Source organism: Pogoniulus pusillus, chromosome 12, assembly GCF_015220805.1.
Source record: "Pogoniulus pusillus isolate bPogPus1 chromosome 12, bPogPus1.pri, whole genome shotgun sequence".
NCBI classification, from domain to species: Eukaryota; Metazoa; Chordata; class Aves; order Piciformes; family Lybiidae; genus Pogoniulus; species Pogoniulus pusillus.
This window is the reverse complement of record NC_087275.1, coordinates 8,523,510-8,550,385: the sequence shown is the minus strand read 5'-3', so window position 1 is coordinate 8,550,385 and position 26,876 is coordinate 8,523,510. Positions and strand designations below refer to the sequence as shown.

At 41.5% G+C, this 26,876-nt stretch overlaps 1 protein-coding gene across 15 annotated transcripts in view; it reads left to right on the top strand.

The window, feature by feature from the left end:
• Window positions 1-26,876, top strand: part of ROBO2 (roundabout guidance receptor 2) — a 1,176,697-nt gene that overhangs the window by 1,104,530 nt on the left and 45,291 nt on the right. For 11 of the 15 annotated variants that reach the window (XM_064152296.1, XM_064152297.1, XM_064152298.1 and 8 more), the window contains 6 exons: window positions 6,152-6,194; window positions 7,781-7,908; window positions 11,955-12,236; window positions 12,625-12,750; window positions 19,031-19,187; window positions 23,556-23,816. In XM_064152296.1, coding sequence (XP_064008366.1) covers window positions 6,152-6,194; window positions 7,781-7,908; window positions 11,955-12,236; window positions 12,625-12,750; window positions 19,031-19,187; window positions 23,556-23,816 — 997 coding nt within the window. The remainder of the gene's footprint in view (window positions 1-6,151; window positions 6,195-7,780; window positions 7,909-11,954; window positions 12,237-12,624; window positions 12,751-19,030; window positions 19,188-23,555; window positions 23,817-26,876) is intronic. The other 4 variants (XM_064152307.1, XM_064152310.1, XM_064152302.1 and 1 more) reach the window with 1 other exon arrangement.

Below are 26,876 nucleotides of genomic sequence, written 5' to 3'. Positions count from 1 at the left end.
CACAGTCTCAAGTTGTGCCGGGGAAAGTGTAGGCTGGATGTTAGGAGGAAGTTGTTGGCAGAGAGAGTGATTGGCATTGGAATGGGCTGCCCAGGGAGGTGGTGGAGGCACCGTCCCTGGAGATGTTCAAGAAAAGCCTGGCTGAGGCACTCAGTGCCATGGTCTAGTTGACTGGCTAGGGCTGGGTGCTAGGTTGGACTTGCTGATCTTGGAGGTCTCTCCCAACCTGGTTGATTCTATGATGATTCTATTTCAGACACAAGCCAACACACTGTTTTTTTTCCAGCTATTCTGATGCAAAAGGCTTTTGTTTTGCTCAGTTATATTTGCATACATGTAGAACTTAAAACAGTGAACGTAGTTGTTTAAAAGTCTGTATTTTGTGGTTATACACTTGTTAAAAATACACTTTTTGGTGACTGTCAGATTATGCCCTGGCATTATTTGTTATTTGCATTCTGTTATTATGGTCTTGAGAGGTATAATATGTGACTATACTACTGTAACACTGTATAGGAGAGCAAACAGCAAATGTCACTCAATCAGTAAAGATTTGTGCCAGAGAAAAATAACTCCTTAAACTTTCTGTCTTTGTGAAAACTTTCATAAGCACTTATCAGTCGCTCAGGTGATCACAAATAAAGTGACACTGAAAATTGTAGCCAAATATTTTTGCTCCTTTTCAGTAGAAATGACTCCAGTAGTTCCTGAGGCACAATTCTGGACATTGTCCACTTCCTTTCCTTGATCATGGCTCACCAGGCATTGATTAGCAGCAATATCAGTATTACAAAACATATGATCCTCAACTATGTTTGTTAGATTACTACTGTGAGTAGTATTGCCATCCTCTGCAGCTGTTCAGGAAGTATACATTTTCAAGACCATGACTTCTTGTCAGCCAAACTAAACCTGGCACAGAGTTAGTAAATAGAAATGCAGTCCTTTTCCAGTCATCTCTTCTGCAGTATAAAGGATAGATTGATCTTACTTTTGTGACCTTGCATAAAGGTAAAGTACTGCTGCATTGGGGGGTTTTGTATTTTTATGGTTACCCTTTACTCAGATTGCCTGCCTGTAAGCATGCACTATGGTTGCTAGAAAACATGAATGACACAAAAGCAACCTCTGACTGTTTCTTATATAATAGTTTCATTCCTGTATTACAGTGACAGAAGAGAAATAATTTATTTTGTACTGTATGTTGCAATTCTCTTTTCACATTTTGGTATAATCACTTACACAACAAAGGCATGGAATCCTTTTGATTCCTGTGCCCTCAAACTCATTGTTGTGCTAGTACCCACTCACTTGAATACTCAGGTGTTTTCAAGTGTCTAGGCCATCAGTCATGCAAGAATGTAAATATGTGTTTTCACTTGGAAGTAGGAAAGCTTACTTAGTGACTAATGTTCCTTGGGATTAAATATTTCATGAGACTGAGCAAACAAAAACCAAGTAACAAGTAGAGTACAATGGCAGTTTGCATAGAGCTTCTACTCTATCTAGGATCTGCAAGATGAACTGAGTGTTGGGAAAAAAGAGAGGGAAAAAAAGGAAACAAACAAAAATCCATATTTAGTTGATGATTAACTTCCTCAAGCTTCTCTCAAGAGGCTGGCAGGTCTGCATACAAAAGGCACACAGACTTGCAGACTCAGTTGCATCTGCAGTTGCAGTATGGGGGCAGGGATGCATCTTTATACACACAGAGAAAACTCAGGCATCTCAAATCCCTCAATGAGTAGCAGTTGGCAACCAATAAATTTTTAATTTTCCTCTGGATGTGTTCAGTCAACCAGTAATTATGTTTTGGGTTTTTTTCCTTCACATTTTTTTCTGTCTCTAGTATTCTCCTTTTAGGTGCATTGATAACTAGAGAAGACAGGTTTTCAAGTTCTCTTACAGCAATTGAGATGACACATTTTTTCCATGAACAACAGAACTTTGTGTCATGTGTGGCCCAATATGCAGAACATTGCTCTCTGAGTAGTGCTACATAGCAGAACAAAGCACAGGAGCAAAGCTGCTGTGTCCTATCCTCCTTTGGGCTCGTATCCATTTTACAAAGGGTTACTCCTCTGATTTCCATACAATACTATTGTATTTCACTTTAGTAAGGGGATTTTCCCCCTTTCCTAATAAATTCTGTTCTGTTGTTAGTCTACTGCTTATTATCTTCATTAGCTAAAAGATAGCATCCAATGATGGGTCTCCTTCTGTGGAGACCTTCAAGGCCAGTCTGGATGTGTTCCTCTGTGATCTGTGTTAGATAGTATTGTCCTGCTCTGGCAGGGGGGTTGGACTGGATGATCTCCTTGGGTCCCTTCCACCCCCTGACATCCTGTGATCCTATGATGATGAGTATCAACCTTCTTCTCACCCTAAAACAGAGCAGAGAAACTGTGAAAGCATTATAGAATGCTACACATTTTATGTGCGACTCCTGAAACATCCAAAGGTAGACAGAAGATTTGATTGAATTTTTATACGCTGATTATCTATTTCGAGTTAATGCTTATTAAAAGGGGATTAATCTACATTTATATTTGAGGAACAGCTTATCAGGAAAGGAATGAGAGTTGGCTGGCAACATTAAAGTTTTCATTTGCAGTAGGAAAATGTGGCCTACTAGAGATAGGCATACAGAGAGCTTCCTAAAGCCTTCTTGCCTCAGATTGTCAACTTAGTGTACTTTTGTGTTTTTCCAATTCTAGCAGGCGTGAAGATTAAGTTTAACCTTGTCAGATAGTATTAGTCAGTGCTTTGGGTACCTCCTTGTGTATTAAATAAAAAGCTTGTGAAAAGCTCCTTAACCTATGCTGTTCTTCATATAAATATATACATAATAATTTCCTTAAATATTTATGTATTTAAAATGCACTTTGGATTCTATTCCTGCTTTTTCTTTTGTATAGTTCTTGAAGTATAAGCTGGTGGGAATTCCTTCAAAATCTCTCTATGCAGAGGTTATTTTTTCATCGTCTTTTGAAAACCAATCTCATCCCTGCAGGTCTTCAGCCTTTCTAAGAACATTTATCAGATGCAAAGACTGCTGAAAGAGCTTTTTTGCTTCCTCGGTGATAAAAAGCAAGGGAGATTGGTGGGTCAGCGATAGAAGCATCCTTCCCTTCCTCCTCTTACATTGCCCCTTGAAATTGCTCTGCTTCTTTTTGAGTGGAGATAGGATGAATAAAGCCAGCTGTCTGTATGTTTTATTTTAACTGTGACATCTACAAGCCTGCATTGCATTAAGTATGCTCCTATTCAGGCGCTTAGACTTGTGTTGTAATTGCAGAAAGCAAAAAACGCTGACAAAATGTACAGCAGAAATGATAAACATAGTGCTTGTGTTGGCAGCCTGACCATATCTTCTGTTGTTAGCTGTCTTTCTTTTCATGGTATTGATGCTAAAAGAAAGGCACCTTCTCTATTCAGCCTCAAGTAGCCCATTTATGGACTGCATCACGTTTGGGGTGTTTTGTTTTGTTTTTTCTGTAACATCTTGATGACGTGTCCACGTTTCAAGAGGAATTTTGATTAGCTTGCTTCGTACTATGAAGCCTTTTCCACCAAGAATAATAGCTAAAATACTTTGTTGTTGATTTTCCCATTAAAATTATAACCATCTGTGCATTGGTATACAGGGAGGAAGGTAAACAAAAGAAGCTGTGTTCTTTGTTAGTTCCATACACATCACGTAACGCAGACACAGCCTTCCATGGGAAAAATAATGTCACTGCAAGATGAGTTCTTTTCTTGATAAACTCAGATGATCCTTTCTTCTAAAAGATGTTTCTACTGTGAGAGTGTGAGACTATTTAATGTGGGAAAAACCCAAGACAGTTACTACAACCAGGATACACAGAAGACAGAAGTAAACCCTTTGCTGTTTCTTCTCGGCAAGCTCATAAGCTACATCCAAACTACAGCAATTGTGGCTCTAGCAGGGAGGTTCCAATATCACATCTTGCTTCTCACAGTGTGCCTTAGTGTTTTTTCCATATCTCACTCCACAGAAAATAGAATATGTCTAGCAAACATTGCTGCAATCTCCTCCTAGCTCCCCCATTTTAGCTTTGCTTTGTAAAGGTGTCAGGAAATACAAATATTCTGAAGACAAAAAATCTTGATTTTTTTTCCCCTTCTTTTTTACCATATGGCATGCACAGCTAAAGCCTTACACACCTGTGCATGCTATACAAATGGTGACACTATTACTTTAAAATTACTTCTGGTAGATGGTAGTCTAAACAGTAGCATTAATCCAAATAATTACTCAGAAAATATGTATGAAGTTCCCTTTAATCTGTGACCTTCATCCATAAGTATTGTTATTGAATTTTTCTTTGTTTCTCCTTTTCCTTGTCACTTTGACAAATCCAGGAAGTTGGAGAAATGGAATATTAAATTGAAAGGGAGCAGCAGAAATTAAACTGCATCCAATGTACTTTTGACCTCCATAGTAAGGGAATCTCTGCTTATTCGCACATGATCGCTGGAGCGCTTTAGATCATTCACTCTGCAACGAGTGGTACAGTCGTTTGACAGAGTGTCAGAATCATCATGTTGGAAACAACATGAATAAAAGTAGCATCAACTCTAATGTTAATGAACTGCAATGATTTACCATGTCTTCTTTTTCAAAGCAGACTTCTACGTAATACCTCACATACTTGCGTTTTTGTTTTGTTTTCATTGAGCAGCTTGATTACATCCTTTCAGAATTCAACTGTTAACCATTTCTGTGTGACATATGACTGCAGTGGTTTTCTAATATTGGTATGAGTCTATTCTACAGTGAAGGGTAATTAATCACCCTGCTCAAGCAGTCTTCTAGTAGTACTTCCAGAGGGATCGCTTTTGTCCCTTTGGCTGAATGTAGGCTGTGAAATTATCCTAGGAGTTAAGGTAACAAGTATTTTCCCAGTGGGTTTGTGTCAATGCTAATTTATTTAATGGTCACAAGACTTCTATTTGGTGTAGTAATTTTGTCTGATTAGAATGGTGTATAATAGAAAGCCTAATCTTGCATTAGTGTAGCCTGCACTAATATTTGGGTAATCTTACAAGTACTCTGGGAGCTATAATTTAATAATGGGAGTATCTGTCTTACAAGGGTAAATAGTATTTCCAAACCAGGGCCTATTTTATATTAAACTGGCCACAGACTCTTCTATTTCTCTCTGAAATTCAAGCCTTCATCTTATCAGGATGCAGGTGTCCAGTACAGTGGTGTAATTCAGTAGTCTGTCTTATCTGTGCCTGACAATAAATAATAGGATACTGCCACCGAGAAACAGAGTAGCCTGTTGGCCTTGATTCAAAATATTTGCTAGTGCTTCCAAAAGGAGCATCAAATGTTGTCAATTAGCATGTCACTAGTAATGTGGGTTTACCTATATTGCCTTGAAATGTTATCCTGTTTAAAAAAAAGATAAGGGATACACTGGTTTTTGTCAAATCCTTATGAATGGAACCATGAAAGCAATTGTTTCCCTGTGAATATATCCTAGGTATCCCTCATGACAAAACTGGGAACACCTTTTCTTCCCAGTGGTACTAGCTTGTATGCATTTATGTGTGGATGCTGTTTCTTATACTGTACTTCTCATGGAAATGTTGCAGCTGCATGCATTTTTTTTCACCCCTTCAGCTCTAATAGAGCTGCCACCTCTTTGTTTTTGTCTTGGGAAATGGCATATTTGTGTGGTGACATTATATTTCTGAATTATGACATGATGTTATTAACTCACTGGTGAAATGTCACTATGTACTGAAGCAAAAGCATGCCAAGAAAACAATCTCATCACATGGATCCGTCTTGCAACACAAAGTCGGATGAAGGGGCCTGTAGTAAATTCAGGCTTTTTGCCCAAGCGGCTCGTTTGCCTTGCAGGCTACAGAACAAATTGATGTTAATCATTAACATGTAGTGATATCCTAAACCAGTTGTAATCCTGATGTGTTTAATCCTTTTCTTATAATTTCTATGCTTGATTACGTGATAGTGCCATAAGGCCTCCGATTTGGACACTGAGCACTTTGAATTGTTGCTTTCAATTATTTCTAATTGATTTTTCCCTGTCTTATATGTGTGTGCCTGTGTGTGTGTGTATGTTTGTTTTGTTTTCCCCCACCAAAACAACAGTCACCTTCCAAAGAGGAGATGGAGGACTAATGAGCAATGGAAGGTATGTTTCTTTGTATAAAGGTCTTGCCCTTGCTATTTGCTTTTAAAATTAGAGCTCTGAAAAATGCTATAGATGATGCACTTGGGTAATAACTGATCATTGGGAAGACTGACAGCACTAGGAGGAGTTAAGTGTCTTACCACAAGGTTTAATGACCTATCTGTTGTGCACTTTGGAAGAATCGAGCCCAGATGTTTCATATCTCCCAGATGCCCTGGATGAAATGAGTAGTAAATATCACAAGGAATGTGTTCATTTGTTACCAGAATGTTTATTGCATTAATTAGACATTAGCAAATGAAGTTGCTGTTGTTTAAGACTCCTTATTGGCTCCCCCTAAATTGCTGTGAGTGAACAATTACACTTAATCGATCATGAAATAAATGATTCATGGATGATGAATAGGCTGTAGATTGATAGGACTGGATTCCACAACTTTGGCTACTCAATTGAAATTGATAAAAGCTGATAACAGGCCCATATATCCTCATCTATTTTCCCTTTGCCAATATGGAGATTGTAATTAGGCCCTGGTAATAACTTCCAATCTCTCATTTAATCAATATTTTAGCAAAAAGAGATTAGGCCTAATGAGAGCTGGTAGATGTGGCAAGAAAGCGACTGGATCTTCTTATTGCCGTTTCCATGGAAACCGATGTTTCTCTTAGGGATTGTACCAGGCAGGAGTCTATAACACGCAATGATTGGAGATGTTGTTCCAACTTCACGAGTGCATTAATAACCTAGAAGAGCTGCAGAACTGTGGATGGGTTTTGTTTTCATCTGGGGGAAGGAGCTATCTCCAGGAAATGATTTGTTTCCCCTGTTAAATAGAAATGCAAACAATCCACCTGCCTTGCTAAGTTTTTGGCTGTTTATCACGGAGCGAGAGAGATACAGTGCCTTACGGCCCGAGTGTGCCTTCTATTTCAGTATACTCACTGTTTAATGCTGTTCTCATCAATGGGAATTACAGGGATATAAAATCCATGGAGTAGTGGCAGATAAAGATAGCTGTGGACTTTCCATTAATCCTACTCAAACCTGTTTGCCTCTAAACCATCCAAGAGTGCTCAAAGAGTTACCAGCCTGTAGATGACAGGCGTGCATTTGGGATGCAAGGGAAGCAAGAAATAGTAGCCCAAAGTCCTGGAAATGGCTGATATGGAGCAATCAGTTTGAGCGATGGCTCCCTTGAGGTGGTAATTTATCATGCAGCCCTGGTGTAGATCCCACGATGGTGCTGCCTAACCCCTCTTTCACGCAGGAAACAGAGTTCATTTGAATTCTGGCAGAACCACGATGGATGCCTAGTCCCACTTCTACTGACAAAGTTGATTTGTATATAACCTTAATTAACTACTCAAGGTCTTTAAATCATCGAAGGCTACACCGTTTTAATTTGGAATAAATTGAAGTCTCCTAAAATGTTTGCTACCTATGGTGTGAAGAGAACAGTGTGATATGGTCTTTTCAGTTGCTAGTTATCTCACAGATAAGCTTATTTTGCAAATACATCTCTGTGTGTGTGTGTATATATATATATATATGTATGTATGTATATATTTTTTCTTATTCTGCTTCAGTCGACCAGGTCTGTTGAATGCAAGTGACCCCAGTTATCCTTGGCTTGCAGACTCTTGGCCTGCCACAAGTCTGCCTGTAAACAACAGCACTAGTGGACCAAATGATCTTGGCAATTTTGGTCGTGGAGGTAGGTTTCGTTTTTTTAAGTCACTGTAGAGTATACAATAAACTTCTGTTAGTCGTCTGTGATGAACACTGTGCTGTCTACAACTGCCTGAAGGGAGGTTGTGGCCAGGTGGGGGTCAGTCTCTTCTCCCAGACAACCACCAATAGAACAAGGAGACACAGTCTCAAGTTGTGCCAGGGGAAGTATAGGCTGGTAGGAGGAAGTTCTTCCCAGAGAGAGTGATTGGCATTGGAATGGGCTGCCCAGGGAGGTGGTGGAGTCACCGTCCCTGGAGGTGTTCAAGAAAAGCCTGGATGAGACACTTAGTGCCATGGTCTGGTTGACTGGACAGGGCTGGGTGCTAGGTTGGACTGGATGATCTTGGAGGTCTCTTCCAACCTGGTTGATTCTGTGATTCTGAAAAGTTTATTGTTACACTTCTTTCTGTGGTTGACTCAAGACTGTACTTAAAATGTTCCTTTTGCTTTGTCTCTTTCTACTTCTTTAAAATATAGGCGTAGCACGTAATTCACTCCGCAGTGGTGAGATAGAGTGCTTATTACCTCAAGAGAAATATGTTTGTTTCTCAGACTCATGCTTGTGTAGACAGGAGCAATCCACTGTGCAGGGCAAAATAGTCAGGATAGAGAATGTCTGTAAAATGTCCTGGAGGACACAGTAAGGAATATTCCTTTAGCAGGACAGAGGAACTTTGCTGATGTCACCTTACCAATCCTTTCCTGGCTGAGGGACTACTCCCAGTCTGTAAGACTTTAGAAACCAGTAAGGTGACTACCAATCACCCTGGAAATTCAAAAGTTTAGGCAGGCAGTTCTAACATTGCCTTTAAGAGTGAAGTCCACATTATGTCTTAGATATGCATTTTAGAGAAAGACTGAATGGGAAGCACAGGTCAGGAATTTTGTAAGGCCAGAAAATGGTACCTCATCTTCTGAGACAGCAGGCTTCCCTCAAGAAGTACTTCAGCATGATTTCATTTATTGCAAGAGTTACAAAACAAGTTGGATTTTGGAGAGTTTCAGGACAGTGTCCAGTGGGAAATGTGTGTTCATCTTCGGTCTGAAATGTAGCGTGGGGTTTTTGCTATGACAGCTTGGTGGGAAAATCACACCTGACTTTTAGTTGGTGATTGTGGCCCTTTGTTAAATGGTCCTTTAGTAGTTCCTAGAGTCATTTATTCAAGATAAAAAAATGTAATACCTGGTTTATTGAAAATTCTCAGCATATTTGGAGAACCTCATCTTATTAGTAAGAATGAGTGAATACTCCTGGATGGTGGGAAGCTACGCAACTTTCCTGTCAAGTGTGTGTGATTGTATAATTCTCCATTTTCAAACTGGTGATACCACTTCATCTGTCAGAAACATGCTCTAAAAGACAGGTGTATGTCTGAGTACTTAAGAGATAAGCATTTTGCTAGTTTTCACTTCTGTGAGTTTGCACAGGCAGCACAGACAGCTTGAGCCAGACTTTCTTCGTTTTATGCATCCACAACGCAATTTGTTTACTGAACTTCAATCCATTGTATTTTGATGAAACCAGTTATGGAGAGGAAACATCTTCCTGTTGTAGATGAAGTGCAAGAAAGATAGGACTGTGCTTGTCTTTTATATCTCATGCTTCGTTTGCACGTAGGTGCTTTTATGATTGTGTACTGACATTGGATAGAAAGGCCATTTGATATATGCAGACAGATAATAACAACAACCTGATTTTCACATCTAATCTGTAGTTTGCATCAGTTCTAATGTTTTTGCACCTACAGTTTATCTGCCAATGTAAATTAATTCAATTAAGGCATTTTAAACACTTGATTGTGACCATTTCCCCATTGTTGTTGTCTGCAAAACCAGATCACTCTGATAGACCCAAATTTAATCTCTGTTTCTGCAACCTCTCTACTGAGCATTTGTAATTGCCATATTTATTGCTAGTATTACGTTGTTGCCTTGAGACTGTGGATACTGTTAGAGTCCATATTAAAATGTCCACATAAGTATAGCAGAAAAGAGTTCTCTGGTCTAAATGTTGATCCAAGGGAAAAACAAATAAACAAACAAAAAAATCCCACAAACAAACAAGAACCACAAAAAACAAGCAAACCAAAAAAACCCCCAAACACCACCCCCTCCAGAAACCAACACCCAAATTAAAACCCAGTGTGAGTAGGTCATGACATGGTGTCTCATTGACAGAAAAGTCTGAGACTCGAGAGAACAACTGTATTCCTTGAGGTTGCACAAACCCCATGTCTGAGTCTGGAATTGAGCTTAAATCCTTGCCTGGATACAAATAATTTTTTCCTCTGGGGCTTAATGTACATACAAATGTCTGTGATACCTGGGATGAGGTCTGTGATACCTGGGATGAGGTCTGTGATACCTAGGATGAGGTCTGAACATCCTAACTATAGAAGTATGCATTGTCTAAAGTATGATCTACCAGTTGGAATCCATGTCTGGCATACAACTATACAAATAGTATATGAATGATGCCCTCTTCTAACAAGTAAGTTCCAGAAGTAATCCAAGTTTTCAGACTCTAAATAAATGAAATTAGCGTTCACTTGCTATATTGACCTATGAGAGAGTAGGAAGAGGGTTACCTGCTGAGCTGTGGTTCTCTTTGGGACATCATGCCAGTCACCATTTGTCTTGGGTTCAAATGCAAGTTCCCAGGGACTCTAATAAATTTAATAGACCCAATGACAATTTATAGAATTTATAGAGTGCCCTCCCCTCTACCTCCTCCTTTCCCAAAGATAGGGAGAGAGAGAGAGAGATAAGCACACCCCAATAAATCAATCTCACTCGATTTGGAAGTTAAAAAGGAAAAGTTTAACAATAACTTAGAAAAGGTATTGGAGGTAGGGAAGTTTACAAAGGATAAGGAAGGGAAAACAGCAAAATACAAAAAGGGATGGATACAACCCGAGTAGTGTGATGGTGTCTCTGCCTCGTGGCTGCCACGTGGTGTGCTGGTATGCAGTGTGAGTGTGTGTGTCAAGAGGGAGCCAAGGAAAAAGAGGAAGAGGAGCAGGAAGCTCCTCTGTTTTATAGGACAGGAAGTGGGGGGAGCGGGCTAATCATCACCTGGAGTGTGGCCCACCCCTGGGGAGGGGCCAAGACCCCTAGGGTCAGGTTCAGGGTTACTCACCTAGGAGTGTTAACCCTATACACCATTACATTCTTCACACCTCAGTAATCTCAGCTTCAAAATCTAGTGTTCCACCAGCAAAGGCCACTGCAATGTTTAGTAAGGAGAGAGACTGCCAATCTAACTGATTAAAGGTACAAATTGCAGTATGTGATAAGATTCAAAAGAGGTAGTAAACTCGGTGGATACTTAGTGAAATATGCTGTACTATTTTTCAGGTAACCATACTAGAGTATTTGAGGAAGTTGTTCTCCATTGTCAGCACTTCTTTGCCATTTTAAGAGACTTATCACTTAAATCCCTTCAGAATAACAAATTTCCTTTCATGTGTCAGAATCAGCTTGGTTTCGTTGGGGTCTTGTTGAAAAGAAGTGCCCTAGGTAATGTCAAAAAGAAAATTAGATCAGCCAATGCATAATAAAACTTCAGGTAAGTCAAGGTGGTGCCCTTAAAAATTACTTTGAGAGCTTTGGCATCCCTTGAAGAGTTTTGCTACATATCTGCTGGGAAAATTTCCTCTGTGATTTGTAGATTCACTCCTTTCATCATTTCCTTGAAGCCCAGGCAGTTTCATTGGTTCTGACACATAGTGAACAATTGAAAACATTCTTCAGTGGAGAAATACTCCGAACTTCACTTTCACAGTTGAAGGTATGGGGGAAAAAGAGATGGGTTTAGGCAGCGAGACGTGAAGGACAAGTGGTAGGCCTGTCACAGACGCTGATAGCTTGGCTATGGTTGTACATCATCTTCCCTTCGTTGGCTCATGGACCTGTCTCAGCTGAAATGCAAACGTGCAAAGTGACACATTTATTTTTCATCTAAAACCTTGGTACTTTCAGGCTTCATGTGCATCAATGATTTGTTTCATTCCCCTATGTTCACCACAGATGTGCTGCCACCAGTGCCAGGGCAAGGAGATAAAACTGCTACAATGCTTTCTGATGGAGCCATTTACAGCAGCATTGACTTTACCACGAAAACTAGCTACAACAGTTCCAGCCAAATAACGCAAGCTACGCCATATGCCACCACCCAGATACTGCATTCCAACAGCATCCACGAGCTGGCTGTCGACTTACCTGATCCTCAGTGGAAAAGCTCGATTCAGCAAAAAAATGACCTGATGGGATTTGGTTACTCTCTCCCAGACCAAGGCAAAGGCAACAATGGTGATTACAGCTCTTTTTTTCCACAGGCCTTGGCTCTATAGTGTATCATCTATGCATGGATTAGAATACTTTTTTAGTACGTTGGACGCTGTTCATATTTACTGTAACTAATGCTTACATACCTTGCATGTGTGCTGAACCTCACACAACCACAAAGTAGATTGTTCTGTGTTTTTAATCCTCTTTGTCTTGTGCTAATCATCAAGCCATCTTCCTTCCATTAGGTTAGGGTAGGTATACCTAAATATAGGTGTATATATATAAAAAGGAAAGCAAACTTGCTGCCCCACCACATCTGCTGTTGATTTGCTAACTGCATGTGTTGCATGTGCTTGTGCTGTCAACTAATCACACGATGCCACTATGACCTTTGCCCTTTAACCCTTAGCCTTGCTTTACATCCCTGACTACCGCGTGGCTGAGGGATTGGCTAATAGATTGCCACACAACCAGTCACAGGATTTCAGCACCACCAGCTCCCACAACAGCTCTGAAAGGAGTGGCAGCCTCTCAGGTTGGTTCCACTGCTGTGGGTGGGTGAGGGACGGAGGGGTGTTGGTAAGCAGCTCACCAGAGAGGCAGAAAACCTCCCAGGTGCACTTTACAGACAGGTATGAAGGTGCCTGCCCAGCATCAATGAACAGCTTTGGAGGTACCGGAGAACCCTCCCAACCAGCATGTGTTGGTGCAATTGCAAACCTTGCTTTGTCACATCCTTTTCCTGACAGCACAAATATATTTCCACATCAGTCCTCAGTTTATAGATCTCCATACCCTGACCTTCATGAGGAGATTGATATTATTGTTGAGTTGTTATGGATTCCTCGTTCCCACGAGGTGTTTCCAAACGCTGTTTTTCAGTGAAGCAGCACAGAAATCAACATAGGGCTGTGGAAGATGACTGGGGGTTGCAAAAGTTGTGCCAAACCTGCATAAAACCAGGATGTAGATTCCATGTGTGTGCTGCATGTTGTATTGAAAACATGTCACATTTTCACTGGATGAAAATGGTTGCAGTACATGTTGTTGTGTATTAGATTTAAACACACCTTTCCCTTGATTTCTTTAGTTCTGCTTACTTGTTTCTTACGTTATGTATAACTATATCATTGTTTTCCAAGAGAAAAACTGGTAAGCCAGCAGTTGAAGCGAAGGTTTGGTATTTCCCTTCAAAAATGAGGAAGCTGAAAGTGACTAACATTTCAAATTCATACTATATCCATAGCCTTTTGAGCAATTGCAGCTGTAACGGATCAACTCTAAAAATGGCTTCATAATGTCAATTTAAATGATTGTGCAAACTGAGCGTCAAGATTAGAAACCTATAGTCATTGGCCTGTAACTCAGGTAAACAGATGCTTTTGCAAGTTTTTGTGTTCTTATGGGGAGTATTAACTGATTTGAGTGAGATCAAAATATAGGCTTACAGCCTCAGACTAAGTTCATGTGGTGCTTCAAGAGAGGTTCTAGTTCCTTGCACGTGAGGTGCATTGGCAAATAGCTTATGAAATGGACTTACTTCTCTGGCTGCATGAAACTGCAAACATCAACGTGCTGAGGTACATGTGTCAGTTATGAAAGGGCAGTATCACACTTCAGATGTGTTGACAGCTACAGCTGCCTGAGAATCTTCTCAGGAAATACGAAGCTTCATTGGAAAAATCCAGTTGAGGCCAAATTGAAATGTGAACAAATATTTCAAGTGAAACATATTTGGTGTACTGTTTCTTGATTCAAAGTAGATTTTATGCTGATGCACACAAACTCCCAGTTTATCCAGTTTTTCCATAGCCAGGCCACTCCTGGTGTGATCAAAGCAGCTTACACCTGGATACCTCAGTGCTCACATGAAAGTCAGACTATTGGACTGCAGAGTTAGTATTTTGCTCTCCCTTGATCACTAATTATATTTTTAATGCAGCTAATTATGTCTGTAATATATGAGAAACTAGGGGAGACCTTCAGATAGTCTGATAATTAGAGCATCACTGCAGTCAGAGACCAGCTTTGATTACATAGTCCCCATCAGGATGAGCAGGGACTTGTTCTCTCCTTTCTTTGGTTCATACTTTGAATATTACTTATTATTCTGATTATGTTTCCATGAATGTCATGAGAAATCCTATCCCACTGTGGAATGGAAAATAGCTAGAATATAGCTGCCTTTCAAGGCAAGGAAATCTTCTGACTGTGCCTTGCACAGCTCCCACCTTATGTCAGTGCTGTGATCATCAGCCCAATTGGCAAATTATTTTTTCCAGGGTCTGATTAGTCTAGAGTTTCAAACAAAAGAACTGAATTTTAGCACAAGACATTGAAGCATAAAGCTTCATTGGTATGAGGAAACAAAACTCCAGCGTAACAGTTTTCAAGCATGTGTCAAGCATTATGTATTGGGTGTCAGTTGCACTGCTCTGACAATGGAATAAGTCTGTCCATGGAGTCAAAAATCTCTTGCTCATAGAATCATAGAATGGTTTAAGTTGGAAGGGATCTCAAAGCTCATCCAGTTCCAGCCCTCCCTGCCATAGGCAGAGACACCTCTCACTAGAACAGGTTGCTCAAGGCCTCATCCAACCTGGCCTTGAACACCTCCAGGGAGGGAGCAGCCACAACAGCCCTGTGCAACCTGTGCCAGTGTCTCACCACCCTCACTGGAAAGAACCCTTGCCTAACATCTAGTTTGAATCTCCTCTCTTTCAGTTTAAACCTATTACCCCTCATCCTGTCATTACAAGACTTTGTAAATAGTCCCTCCCCAGCCTTTCTGTAGGTCCCCTTCAGATACTGGAAGGCCACTATAAGGTCTCCTCAAAGCCTTCTCTTCTCCAGGCTGCAGAGCCCCAACTCTCATAGCCTGTCCTCATAGCAGAGCTGCTGCAGCCCTCTGATCATCTTGGTGGCCTTTCTCTGGACTCACTCTAACATTTTGATGTCCCTCTTTTGTTGGGGCCTCCAGAACTGCACACAGGGCTCCAGGTGGGGTCTGACGAGAGCAGAGCAAAGGGGGAGAATCACCTCCCTAGCCCTACTGGCCATACTTCTCTTGATCTGTATGGTGTAGGCTGCTTTCCCTACCAGTAATGACTTCGGTGTTTCTTTCTTCTATTGCTTCATCTGAACAGTTCTTCAACTCTTTGTCACACAGCTCCACTATCTTTAACCTGTCTCTCCAGACCCACCCCAAATCCACGTGACTCCATACTAGCGCCTCCATATCCAACCTCCATTTGATCAGTATCCCAAGATTACAAAGATGCTATGCTTCCAAAAATTTCCCTTCCACTTCAAGTAGTCTGTAAGGTGATGTTCTTTGCATTTCTCTTCTGTGAGCATTCCAATTTTAATTCCCCCAGCACCACACACAGACGCTGTCTTATGCATGTGCTTTCCTTCCAAAGGAGCCCCTCTCTCCTGAGCTCTTGCTGGCTCCTACTCTAGCTGACTTCTCAGGAGTTCCCCCATACCTCACAAGTTAAAATTAATGTATTTCCTTTGTACTGGTCTGTGGCCCTATTTCTAACTCTGTTTTCCACCATACCTATGCTCTGAAAGTTTCTTTTTCCCTCCAAAAGGTTTATCTCTTTGTTCCTCCATTGCCACCATCACTGAGGTTTCTTTTCTGCTGATTGAGATGTTCTTTTCCTTTTCAAGAAATCTTCCCTCTCAGTCAGGCTACAAAAGAAGGCAAGAGCCAGTCTTGCATCCTAATAGATGGAATGTCAGCTCAGTTTACACATAGTAAATGTCGAGATCTCGGCTGGACGTATTATAAATACTCCAAGACAATGAAGGAAGAGCTCTGGTCTGGAATTGAGTAGTGGAAAGCAGAGTCTTGTTTGCAATGTGCTGCCAGCCAGGCTGATTAGAAATCTTGCTGGGCTTGTCCATCTCTAGCAGCCACAATAGGAGATGAAAAGAGAAATCGTGGCTGTTTCTGAACCATAAAATCACCTTTTTCTTCCATCTATTTGTCCTATTTTGGTCCAGCTGACATTTGGAGATAGCAGAAGAGAGCCACTGTCACTCAGACAAAAATAGAGATACATGCTTGTCTCTTTTGCTAGATTTCACCTCCTTATGGATATCACTATGACCAAAGAGAGAGCCATGGCAGAGAGGGTGGTGCCTGCAGGTGCACTCTGTGCCACCTCACCTGACAAGTCACTTGTGACTTTTTTGATGTATTACTGTTGAGAAGTTTTTATATGGTTATAGGGGTTTTTTGTTGGTTTCCTTTGTGCATGTGTGCTTTGGGTTGTGGGGTTTTTTAGTTTAGTTTTGTTCTGTTCTTTGTGTTGGAGATTTGTTGGTTGGTTGGGTTTGTGGGTTGGGTTTTGTGATTTTTTTTGAGTTGTTTTTTTTTTGGTTGACCCTTATGAATCAACAGTATCACAGTATCACAGTATCACCAAGGTTGGAAGAGACCTCACAGATCATCAAGTCCAACCCTTAACCACAGTGCCCAAGGCTAGACCATGGCACCAAGTGCCACATCCAACCTTGCCTTGAACTGCCCCAGGGACGACGACTCCACCACCTCCCCAGGCAGCCCATTCCAGTGCCCAATGACTCTCTCAGTGAAGAACTTTCTCCTCACCTCGAGACGAAATTTCCCCTGGCGCAGCCTGAGGCTGTGTCCTCTTGTTCTGGAGCTGGCCACCTGAGAGAAGAGAGCAACCTCCTCCTGGCCACAACCACCCTTCAGGTAGTTGTAGACAGCAATAAGGTCACCCCTGAGCCTCCTCTTCTCCAGGCTAAACAACCCCAGCTCTCTAAGCCTCTCCTCGTAGGGCTTGTGCTCAAGGCCTCTCACCAGCCTCGTCGCCCTTCTCTGGACACGCTCAAGCATCTCAGTGTCCTTCCTAAACTGGGGGGCCCAGAACTGAACGCAGTACTCGAGGTGTGGTCTGACCAGTGCAGAGTACAGGGGCAGAATGACCTCCCTGCTCCTGCTGACCACACCATTCCTGATGCAGGCCAGGATGCCACTGGCTCTCTTGGCCACCTGGGCACACTGCTGGCTCATGTTCAGGCGGGTATCAATCAGTACCCCCAGATCCCTCTCTGTCTGGCTGCTCTCCAGCCACTCCGACCCCAGCCTGTATCTCTGCATGGGGTTGTTGTGGCCAAAGTGCAGCACCCTGCACTTGGAGCTATTGAACCCCATCCCATTGGCCTCTGCCCATCTGTCCAGGCGGTCAAGGTCCCGCTGCAGAGCCCTTCTGCCCTCCAACTCAGTCACATCTGCCCCCAGGAGACATCAGAGGCTAAAATGGATTAGAGTGCTTTCAGCAGCAAGCAAGACATGAATGACTTAGCTGGGTCTCCCACTGAAAAAAGCATATGACAAACCATTCTTCCATTCAACAACCCTGAAAGTTGGAAAGCTGCAACAAAATGCAATAAATAGGTAGATCTAGAAGCAGTCAAGTGATGAGAAATCTTCCTCTTAATTTAGTCCTTAGAAGAAAAAAAAGGGCAAAATAAGTGGAACGAGTGGGATGAGAAATTTCTCTGTAAGATCACCTTGCCCCACAAATAAAGTGTCTCAACTGGAGAAGTATGTGCAAACAGAAAAAGAGAGCATAGCTTAAGCAAAATGCATTGCTCGCCTCATTGCTACTGGCCCACTCCATCAGACCTGCACGTCAGAAACTGAACATCTTCTCCAGTGGCAGAAGTGAAGCAGAGTCCTTGAAAGTTGCAGATGACTTCCTGATGTTTTAATAAGGGAAACTTAGTCAAAGTATTAATTTAAAAAGTATTCAAAAATTAAAAAAAAAAAGAGTCAGCAAACCCATTTCTTTTTGTTTTGATGATTTACACTTGCCATTCTCTGTGAAAGATACTGAATCTGAGGGCAGTCGCTCAGGGGTGACCTCATTGATGTCTACAACTGCCTGAAGAGAGGTTCTAGCCAGGTGGGGGTTGGTCTCTTCTCCCAGGCAACCACCAATAGAGCAAGGAGACACAGTCTCAAGTTGTGCTGGGGGAAGTATAGGCTGGATGTTAGGAGGAAGTTGTTGCCAGAGAGAGTGATTGGCATTGGAATGGGCTGCCCAGGGAGGTGGAGGAGTTGCCATCCCTGGAGGTGTTCAAGACTGGATGAGGCACTCAGTGCCATGGTCTAGATAATTGGCTAGGGCTGGGTGCTAGGTTGAACTGGCTGATCTTGGAGGTCTCATCCAAGCTGGTTGATTCTATGATTCTATGAAAAAGATAACTGTAAAACAGTGTTAGAAACACATTGGATTCTTACATGTGAAATAATTTGCTATATTTTTATCCATTAGTGAATTCTAGAAGTCATAAAGCATACATGAAGAAATGAGTAAATAGTCTCCCTCTCTGGAGACTTTCAAGGCTTGTCTGGATGAATTCCTCTGTGATCTGTGCTAGATTGTGTGGTCCTGCTCTGGTAGGGAGGTTGGACTTAATGATCTCCTTGAATCCCTTCCAACCCCTAATATCCTGTGATCCTGTCTTATTCTGGACCAAACAAAATGTATCTTTCCTTGGTTGTGCACTGCTGTGGTGCAAATATGTGGACTTGTAAAAAGAAGTGGGTTTCAGTAATTGAGTAGTATATTTTTCCATTCTATTATTAGTTATAACCTTGTAACAGCATTTGTATGTTGATAGTGATTCTACTAAGCTATAAATACATCTTTTTTGGGATGTGCCATTTGGAATAATTCTTCCCCCCAAAAAAAGTAAATAGCTGGCTTTTCCCCTCCCCACATTATATCTCCTAACATTTTAATTGTCTTTTTTTTTTTTTTGATTTGCAGGTGGCAAAGGAGGGAAAAAGAAGAAAACCAAAAATTCTTCCAAACCCCAGAAAAATAATGGTTCGAATTGGGCCAGTGTTCCACTCCCACCTCCTCCTGTACAGCCACTCCCAGGCACAGAGCTGGAACATTATGGCTTGGATCAGCAAGAAACAGGGTAACTTTATTTTTTCCTTCTCCTTTTGAAGAAAACTCTGTGATTTACAGACATGAGGGCTTGTTCTTTAAGAAAAGAAAAATTAATAAGTGACAATAGTATGCTGTTTTCTTAACAAAACCCACCACAACCACAGGAAGATAGAGTCCTACAGACATATACAAGGCTATGGAGGAGGAAGGTTTTAATAACTTCTCTTGATAGAGATTGAAGGTGGTGTAATGAAAATTAATAGGTTATGAATTGTGAGTGATAATTTCTGAATATTATTTTTTTTATTATTAATATTTAAAAATCGGGAAAATTCCCTGAGGCTCTTTGGATTTTTGGTCGACAGGAAGCAACTGCACAGAATTAAACAGTTTAAACAAACAGAACTTGGAAAACAGTAACAATTCTAACTGTGCCTGTGGAGTCTTTGCATTAACTCCAGCAGATGTACTCATGACTCTTTTGGTCCATGAGTAAGTCTTCTGCATGAAAGACACTTTCAAACTCAGGATTATCCCAAGGTAAAATACAAATATTTCAGGCAGAGGGAAGAAGATGCTGCTAAGCCACCGGTGTGAGCTGCAACACCTGGCTGCCTTTAACGAGCTGCAAACAGGGAGAGGTAGGATGGCTGATGCAGACAAAGGCTGGATGTAGACAGGCAGAGTGCAAAACGGCTAAAGTAGAAAGGGTAAATGCAGAAAGGCTTGGATTCTAAATCATCCCCCTTTATATACTTAATTTGAAAATCCAAGTGGCCAGCAGGCACTAGCACCATTGTCCTTGCCTGTGCATTCAAAGCTTTGTGCCTCCTTTGACTATGCAGGCAGGATGAGGCCAACACAAGACACCAACACAAGGTGCTAAGCCCCCTAGCCCTCAAGGCTTTGTTGGGGCAAAACCCTTGTTGTTTGCTCATCTACTCACTCCTCCACGCCACAACAGAAGGAGGAGAGCAAGGGTTCAACCTGTCTGGCAGGATTTATGCCCTACCAGGACAGATGGAAGTAAAAGTGACCTTGCTTCGTCATCATACAGGGGCTTCTTTGCTTGTTCATGGTGAGAAATATCTTGCTTCACATCTAGTTTAATTGAATTCTGCTGTAACTGTTTGCAGATGATCAGACTGAGAGTGGGTGAAGACACAACCTGGCTCTTAATATTTTTCAGTGCCTATATGTTTAAAAATATTCCTGTCTACAGCTACCTGAAGGGAGGCTGTAGCCAGGTGGGGGTTGGTCTCTTCTCCCAGGCAGCCAGCAGCAGAACAAGGGGACACAGTCTCAAGTTGTGCCAGGGGAAGTATGCACTGGATGTTAGGAGGAAGTTCTTGGAAGAGAGAGTGATTGGCATTGGAATGGGCTGCCCAGGGAGGTGGTGGAGTCACCATCCCTGGGGGTATTCAAGAAGACTGGATGAGGCACTTAGTGCCATGGTCTAGATGATTGTCTAGGGCTGGGTGCTAGGTTGGCCTGGCTGATTTTGGAGGTCTCTTCCAACCTGGTTGATTCTATGATTCTACTGCTGAAAACAGAAAAAAGGGAAGAAAAAAACCCAAACCGAGACCCAAACAAAAAAAAACCCCAACCAAACTCACACTGCATTGGGTTAATTGTAGAAGATTAACCAGTGGATAATAATCTTCTCATTGTTTTTTTATTCTGGAAGAGATTTCACAGTTGAGGAAGGCATGCTAATTACAGGCCTTTTAAAATTATGGAAACAACTCTTGATTCTCTGGGACTTCTTTTTAATGGCTTAAGCTTTTTATTTAAACTTATTTTTAATGGCTTAAACTGTTCTCAAGGATACAAAAAGTTACACAAAAATCAGTAAATGAGTGAAAAAGAAATTTCCTGCAGAAAACATTTATGGCATACTTTTTTATATAAAGTTAAATTATGTGTGCTACCAGCTGTCAAATTCTGGAGGAAAATTAGAATATACAGAAAAATGGTTTACTGTGGTCAGCTCTGTTGGAGCCTTTGTAAAATGATTGTTTTGTCAGGGACAAATTTCTGCTTGTTTAAAGACATGGATTAATCAATATATCCTAAGGATGAAACACGATTTACAAGTCATTGTAATAGCTTTACTGAATAAAGGCTGGATGTTAGGAGGAAGTTCATGCCACAGAGAATGATTTGCCATGGGAATGGGCTGCCCAGGGAGGTGGTGGAGTCACCGTCCCTGGAGGTGTTTAAGAAAAGACTGCATGAGGCACTTAGTGCCATGGTCTAGTTGATTGGATAGGGCTGGGTGCTATGTTGGACTGGATGATCTTGGAGGTCTCTTCCAACCTGGTGATTCTATGAAATGTTCTGTTGGTAAAGTTTCAAAACTTCCCTGTTTCAGTGTTCCCAGCCTTTTTGTAACACAACTTCACACTGGAGAGAACTGGCAGTGACTCATTTTAATCTGGGAAGCTGGTAATTCCTTCCTTCCAAATCAAAAGCCTTAAAGAAGGCTCATTTAAGAGGTTAATTGTATAACAATGCCTTGCCTGCAGTCATTTTACCCATAAGTGGTATACCTTGTTAGCAGTCTTTGGAGGTGAAGTGGCTTAGATGATGCCTGGGGAATGGCCTTTAGAGTCTGAGATGGTTTGCCTGTGAAGGATATGATAGTCTGGTTGTCTTTTGAAAAGAGCTGTCTAACCTGAAATATTCTGGAACACACTGGGAGTTCAGGAGAAATGTATGCAGATTCTCAAGGGACTGCAGACTGACAGGGTGTTTTGGAGATGGGAAGAGTGGACAGTGTTGAGATCTGAGCAGCATGATCAGCAGCAGAGCCTTGCACAGCTGAAGCTGTGTCCAGATTAGGGAAATAGGAAATTACTTGAGGGATAATGCATGGGGAATGACCACAGTCAGCAGGGCCTGTGTGTCTTGGGTAATGCTGGCATCTGTAAGGGATAGGGTTCTAGGTTGATGCTGTAATACAACACTGAGTAGAAAGGTCAAAGGACAGAGACAAAGAAGAATGAATTGCTGGCAAGGACTGGTAGTAGAATATAAAGCTTCTGTTTGTAGCCGTGATTCGAGGTAGCATCATGTCTTACACCTTTGGTGTAGGACTGAAAATTGAGCCACAGAAAGCTAGCAGAACATTTCCTATATGGGAAGAATTCAGTATTGAGTTATCTTCTCATTTACCTTAGGCAAGTGTGTTGCAAGTGTTCAGAAATTTAGCGCTGTCTAGCTAAGTCCCAATAAAGACTGGCTGGGAGGTGGACTGCTGGCAGAGCTGTCAACATATGGCTAATGTATCTTATCAGTTGGTGCTGTGACAGTATATGCTCAGAGTTAGTGCTGCTACAGTGTTAATGTATTACCTTGCTAGATAGGTACTGTGTAAAGACTAAAATCGATGTGGAAAATGCAGTGTTTTTCTTAAGCTACAAAGTGCAAACGGAGAATTTATATACGAATAAAGGGGAGGATAGGAGTAAGGAAGTGCAGAAGTTCAACTGTGTAACTCTCACTCATGTATAGGTCCAGTCTTCATGTGTTCTCCTGGGTTAATGATCCAGGAATTGAGTTGGTTCACGTGATGGTTTGGGTGTTCCCTGCCCCCCACTCTTTGGAAATCACCCAGACTAGACTCAGCTGGCTCTGGAAATGTGAATGAAGTTTATATTTACAGCTTAGCTCAAATATACAAGCAGATATTTACAGTGTATACAGAAATACACAAGGTAAAAGGTAATACAGAAACACAACGATCCTCTCAGAAACCTGAGTCCCCAGGAGAGGCTCCCAACCACCCTTACACCTTCTCCCACCCCCCTCTACCTCACCCTAGTCCCAAGGAAGAAGGGAGGTTTGGCCAGGGGGTTAGGAAGCAAAGTGGATTAATCAGAGAGATGGCAGAGAGGCTAGAGAGAAGAAATTGCAGCTCCGAGCTCCCCAGCAGAAGTGCCATATCTATATTTGGATTCTTGTTCTTATACCTCTCAACAAGCCTATGAGTGAAGCAGACATCACTCTTGTTTCTCTTTCACAGCCTGTAATCTAGTTCTTCTCACCAGAGCATTCTAGCTAGCTTCAGACTAGCACAGTTCATTTTTGTTATTTTGAGTCAGTTCCTTGTTTGTTATTGATTGTGGCGTAACATTATCTAATCACCATTAATGAATGTGACCAGTGATTTTTATGTTGTTGTTGCACATCTTGTTCAAGTTGCTTAGCTGTTGTGAGAAAAATTAAACATAGTAAGGAGCATGTAAGTAATTTTAACCCTGTTTTCAAGAAATGTTAACATTTACACTGTGTGAGAGGATTCAAAATGTAGCAGAAACCCTGCATATCCTCTGCTGCACAACAGAGATGAGATTTGATACATGCTAAGTTTACTTGGTTTTCTTTATTGTAGATATGACAGTGATGGTTGGTGTCCACCTTTGCCAGTTCAGACCTACCTGCATCAGGGCATGGAGGATGAGCTTGAAGAAGATGATGATCGCGTTCCCACCCCTCCTGTCCGAGGAGTAGCTTCATCACCTGCTATCTCCTTTGGGCAACAGTCAACTGCAACCCTCACACCTTCTCCACGAGAGGAGATGCAACCAATGCTTCAAGCCCACCTTGATGAATTAACTAGGGCATACCAGTTTGACATAGCAAAGCAGACATGGTAAATGTTTGAAGGGGGCACTTGGAGGCTGGGAAATGAAAGCACAAAGTAATTTATTCATTGCTAACATAAGTATTGACTGTGTTCAACAACATAGCAGTAATGCTTCCAAGTGAGTAAGCTGAAAGAGGAAATAGAAAAACTATATCTAGAGTGTGATATTAATAGGTGCTTTTAAAATTATAATGCTTGGTACATAAAAATTATATTCCTCTGGAGCATAACATAGATTTAACTAAGTAGTTAACACCCACCTACTCAAGCATTTTGCAGTTCAAAGTACTCTTTTTTTTTTCAGGCTAGGAAAAAAATATGATTTTTTAAAGCATTTTTGAAAACACTGAGGTTAAAAACTTCTGGTTAAAAATAATAGTCATTCAAAATAGCAGCTTTTACCCTGTGTCACGTGAGAATGAAGCATTTGCATCTGTGGCTGTAGTTTGAAATACCAAGAAAATTTCTGATTCATATGGAAAACCCCCACAGCAGAAAGTTTTTAGTATTTACAAAGTGGAGCTAGCATTTTGGAGTGCTGTGTGCCTCTTTAAAGGAAGAGCAAGCAAATACCACAGTAACATTTCCCCTGCAAAACAAACAGAAGCAATCTCTTCAGGGACTGAAAAAGAACTTGTCAACTGCAGCAGAGTGGGGATATGGTGAAGGTCAGTTGCTTTCTGGATGTTCCCTAAGCAGCAGTTGTCCTTTTACAACTTTTCTGCCCAGACAAAGCCCACGAATCTCAGAGGACAGGAGCAGAGCTAGTTACTGAGTGGCATATTGCCAGCATAGGAGCAGCTTTTCTTTGCCAGTAAATAAAGCCACAAAGTTATTCAGCTTGAGCTACCATAAATAGATCAGGCAGGTAGGCAGGTGGTGCCAAATCAAAGCCAGCTGTTTTCCCTGGGCACTCTCGAAGCCTCAAGGCTTGTCTGCAATCTGTACTCAATCAACAGGGTACTTTGGTCCTGCTGCAGTGCTACACTGCCAAGCGTGGACCCTGGCCTGCCTGTGGGACAGACCCAAATCCCAGGCAGCAGCCAGACCTGGCCTGTTGAAGGTAGCTGACATCTGAGCCAGCAGACAGATGCATACCCTGTCTGCACCATCAGTCACTGCTGCATTTTGCAGCTGTTACCTTTTCTACACCCTACAAACCATGGGTGCCAATCTGGGGGAGGATAATGTAGCAGGACTCTGTAGCCTCTTGCAGCTGACAGGAAAGGTCTTGCTCCCTTTTTTCGAGGAGAGAAAATTGATTGGGAACTTTAATAATGTGCTCAGGAATATACAGCTTTTAACTTCTCTCTTGGATAAGATCAATGTAATTGAACCTGAAGTTCTGCAAAAAAAACCCCAACTCTCCGGGAGATAACCTTTATTTTTCATACTAGGGCTAATAACAGGTATTGAGGTAAATATTGAAGGTTGTAAATGCAAGTGGTTTCTGTAGAAGTTGTGACAACTGGTCAATGCTTTGCTGTTGTCTGGCTGGACATGTGTCGTGCTGTTTGGAGTCAGAGGAAAGTCCCTCACTGTCTTAAATAGGAAAGGAGATTTCTTAGTTTTCACCAAGTTCATCTATCCAGGATCATCAAGATGAGTCCTGTCAGATAGGTTACTGTAGGAGTAGCAGAAGATATGTACAGAAACCAGCAAATTAGAAATGTAAGGCAGAGCACATTAGAGATTATTGGAAAAGTACATAATCATTGTGGCCTTGATCCAGCGAATCACTGAAGGATATGCTTAGCTACAAGAGAAATTGACTTCAATTGTTTTATTGCATGCTTAACATTAAACATCTCTGTAAGTATTTTGCTTGCTTGGGAGCTAATAACACTGTTTACTGAAGGTTAGTTAGATGATGGTGCCCTTTAGTGCAGTGTTTTGAGCTCTGCCTAGATAAGAACCTGGTGTCTTGGCAGAAAAATATTCAAGAGCTGCTCATCAGAAGGAGGTTGTAGATTAGAAGAGAACCGTTTTTTTTCTGCTTCAGAATAAGCATCAAGTCAAAACCTACAGCAAAGCAGAGAGAGAATCCAGTGACATAACATTCACTGTGACATTCTCATATTTGATGGATTTACATTACCCCAAAAAAAAAAGGGGGCAAAAAGAGTAAAGCTCTTTGAATGAAGAGAACCACTGCACTTAGCAAGTATGGGCAGTAGTACAGCATGAAGTTTTTTTCTGTTAGAGCCAGGAAACAAAACAGGTAGCAATTCTATTTTTTTCTCTTATGCTAATGTCCAGGCAAGAGACCAACAGAATCCTGGATCCCACCCAAAGCACTGCTGCTTCAGATCAGCTCCACAGCACCTCATGTACAGCCACTCAGGGTTTCCCATGTGCCTAAGTTAGCAATTTCAAGCATGATATGTGCTTTTACACCAAGGTTAGTCAGGCCTGGGTCCCTTGGCACAGCTTGCTGTGTACTTTTAGTGCTGTGGAGAACGCTGCATTAAAAAGCTGATGGTTGATCTTTGCCCCTCTAGCCTCTCACAGACCATGCAAATGAAGCTCCGAGCCTCATGGTTGTCTTTGGCTATTTAAGTATCCTGTGGGTGATTTTTATCATTGTTTTCCTTTCTTAAATTGTGGTTACTCCATGTAGTAATTGCACATGTGCATACCGTAGTACTGCTGCAATTAAAGCAATTAAACTGCTTGCAATAAAGCAAAACACAGAGGTCTCACCCGTAATGGGTTCACTGGATTTGAAAATGTCTTCTGTCTTGCTGGTCATTTCCTCCTCTTCAGTGTGACTTCTACTTCAGGACACTGAGTCTCTTTAAGCAGAAGTGAAAATTAATTTCAGCTCAACATGTGATTTGCAAGGTGGATTTTTGGGTGAGATATTTATATCTAGGCTGAGGTTCAGATTTATGCTTTATCATGGAATTCCTACCTGATGTACATTGTAAATGTACAGTGTTCCTCTAAAGGGTGGTTTTGACCTTCCCTATCTTACAGGAGCAGAAGTATGTCTAAGATTGGGAAGTGTGCAGGTACTGTGGTATTACAAACTATGGTGTGTAACTGAAATGACTTTTCTTTAGT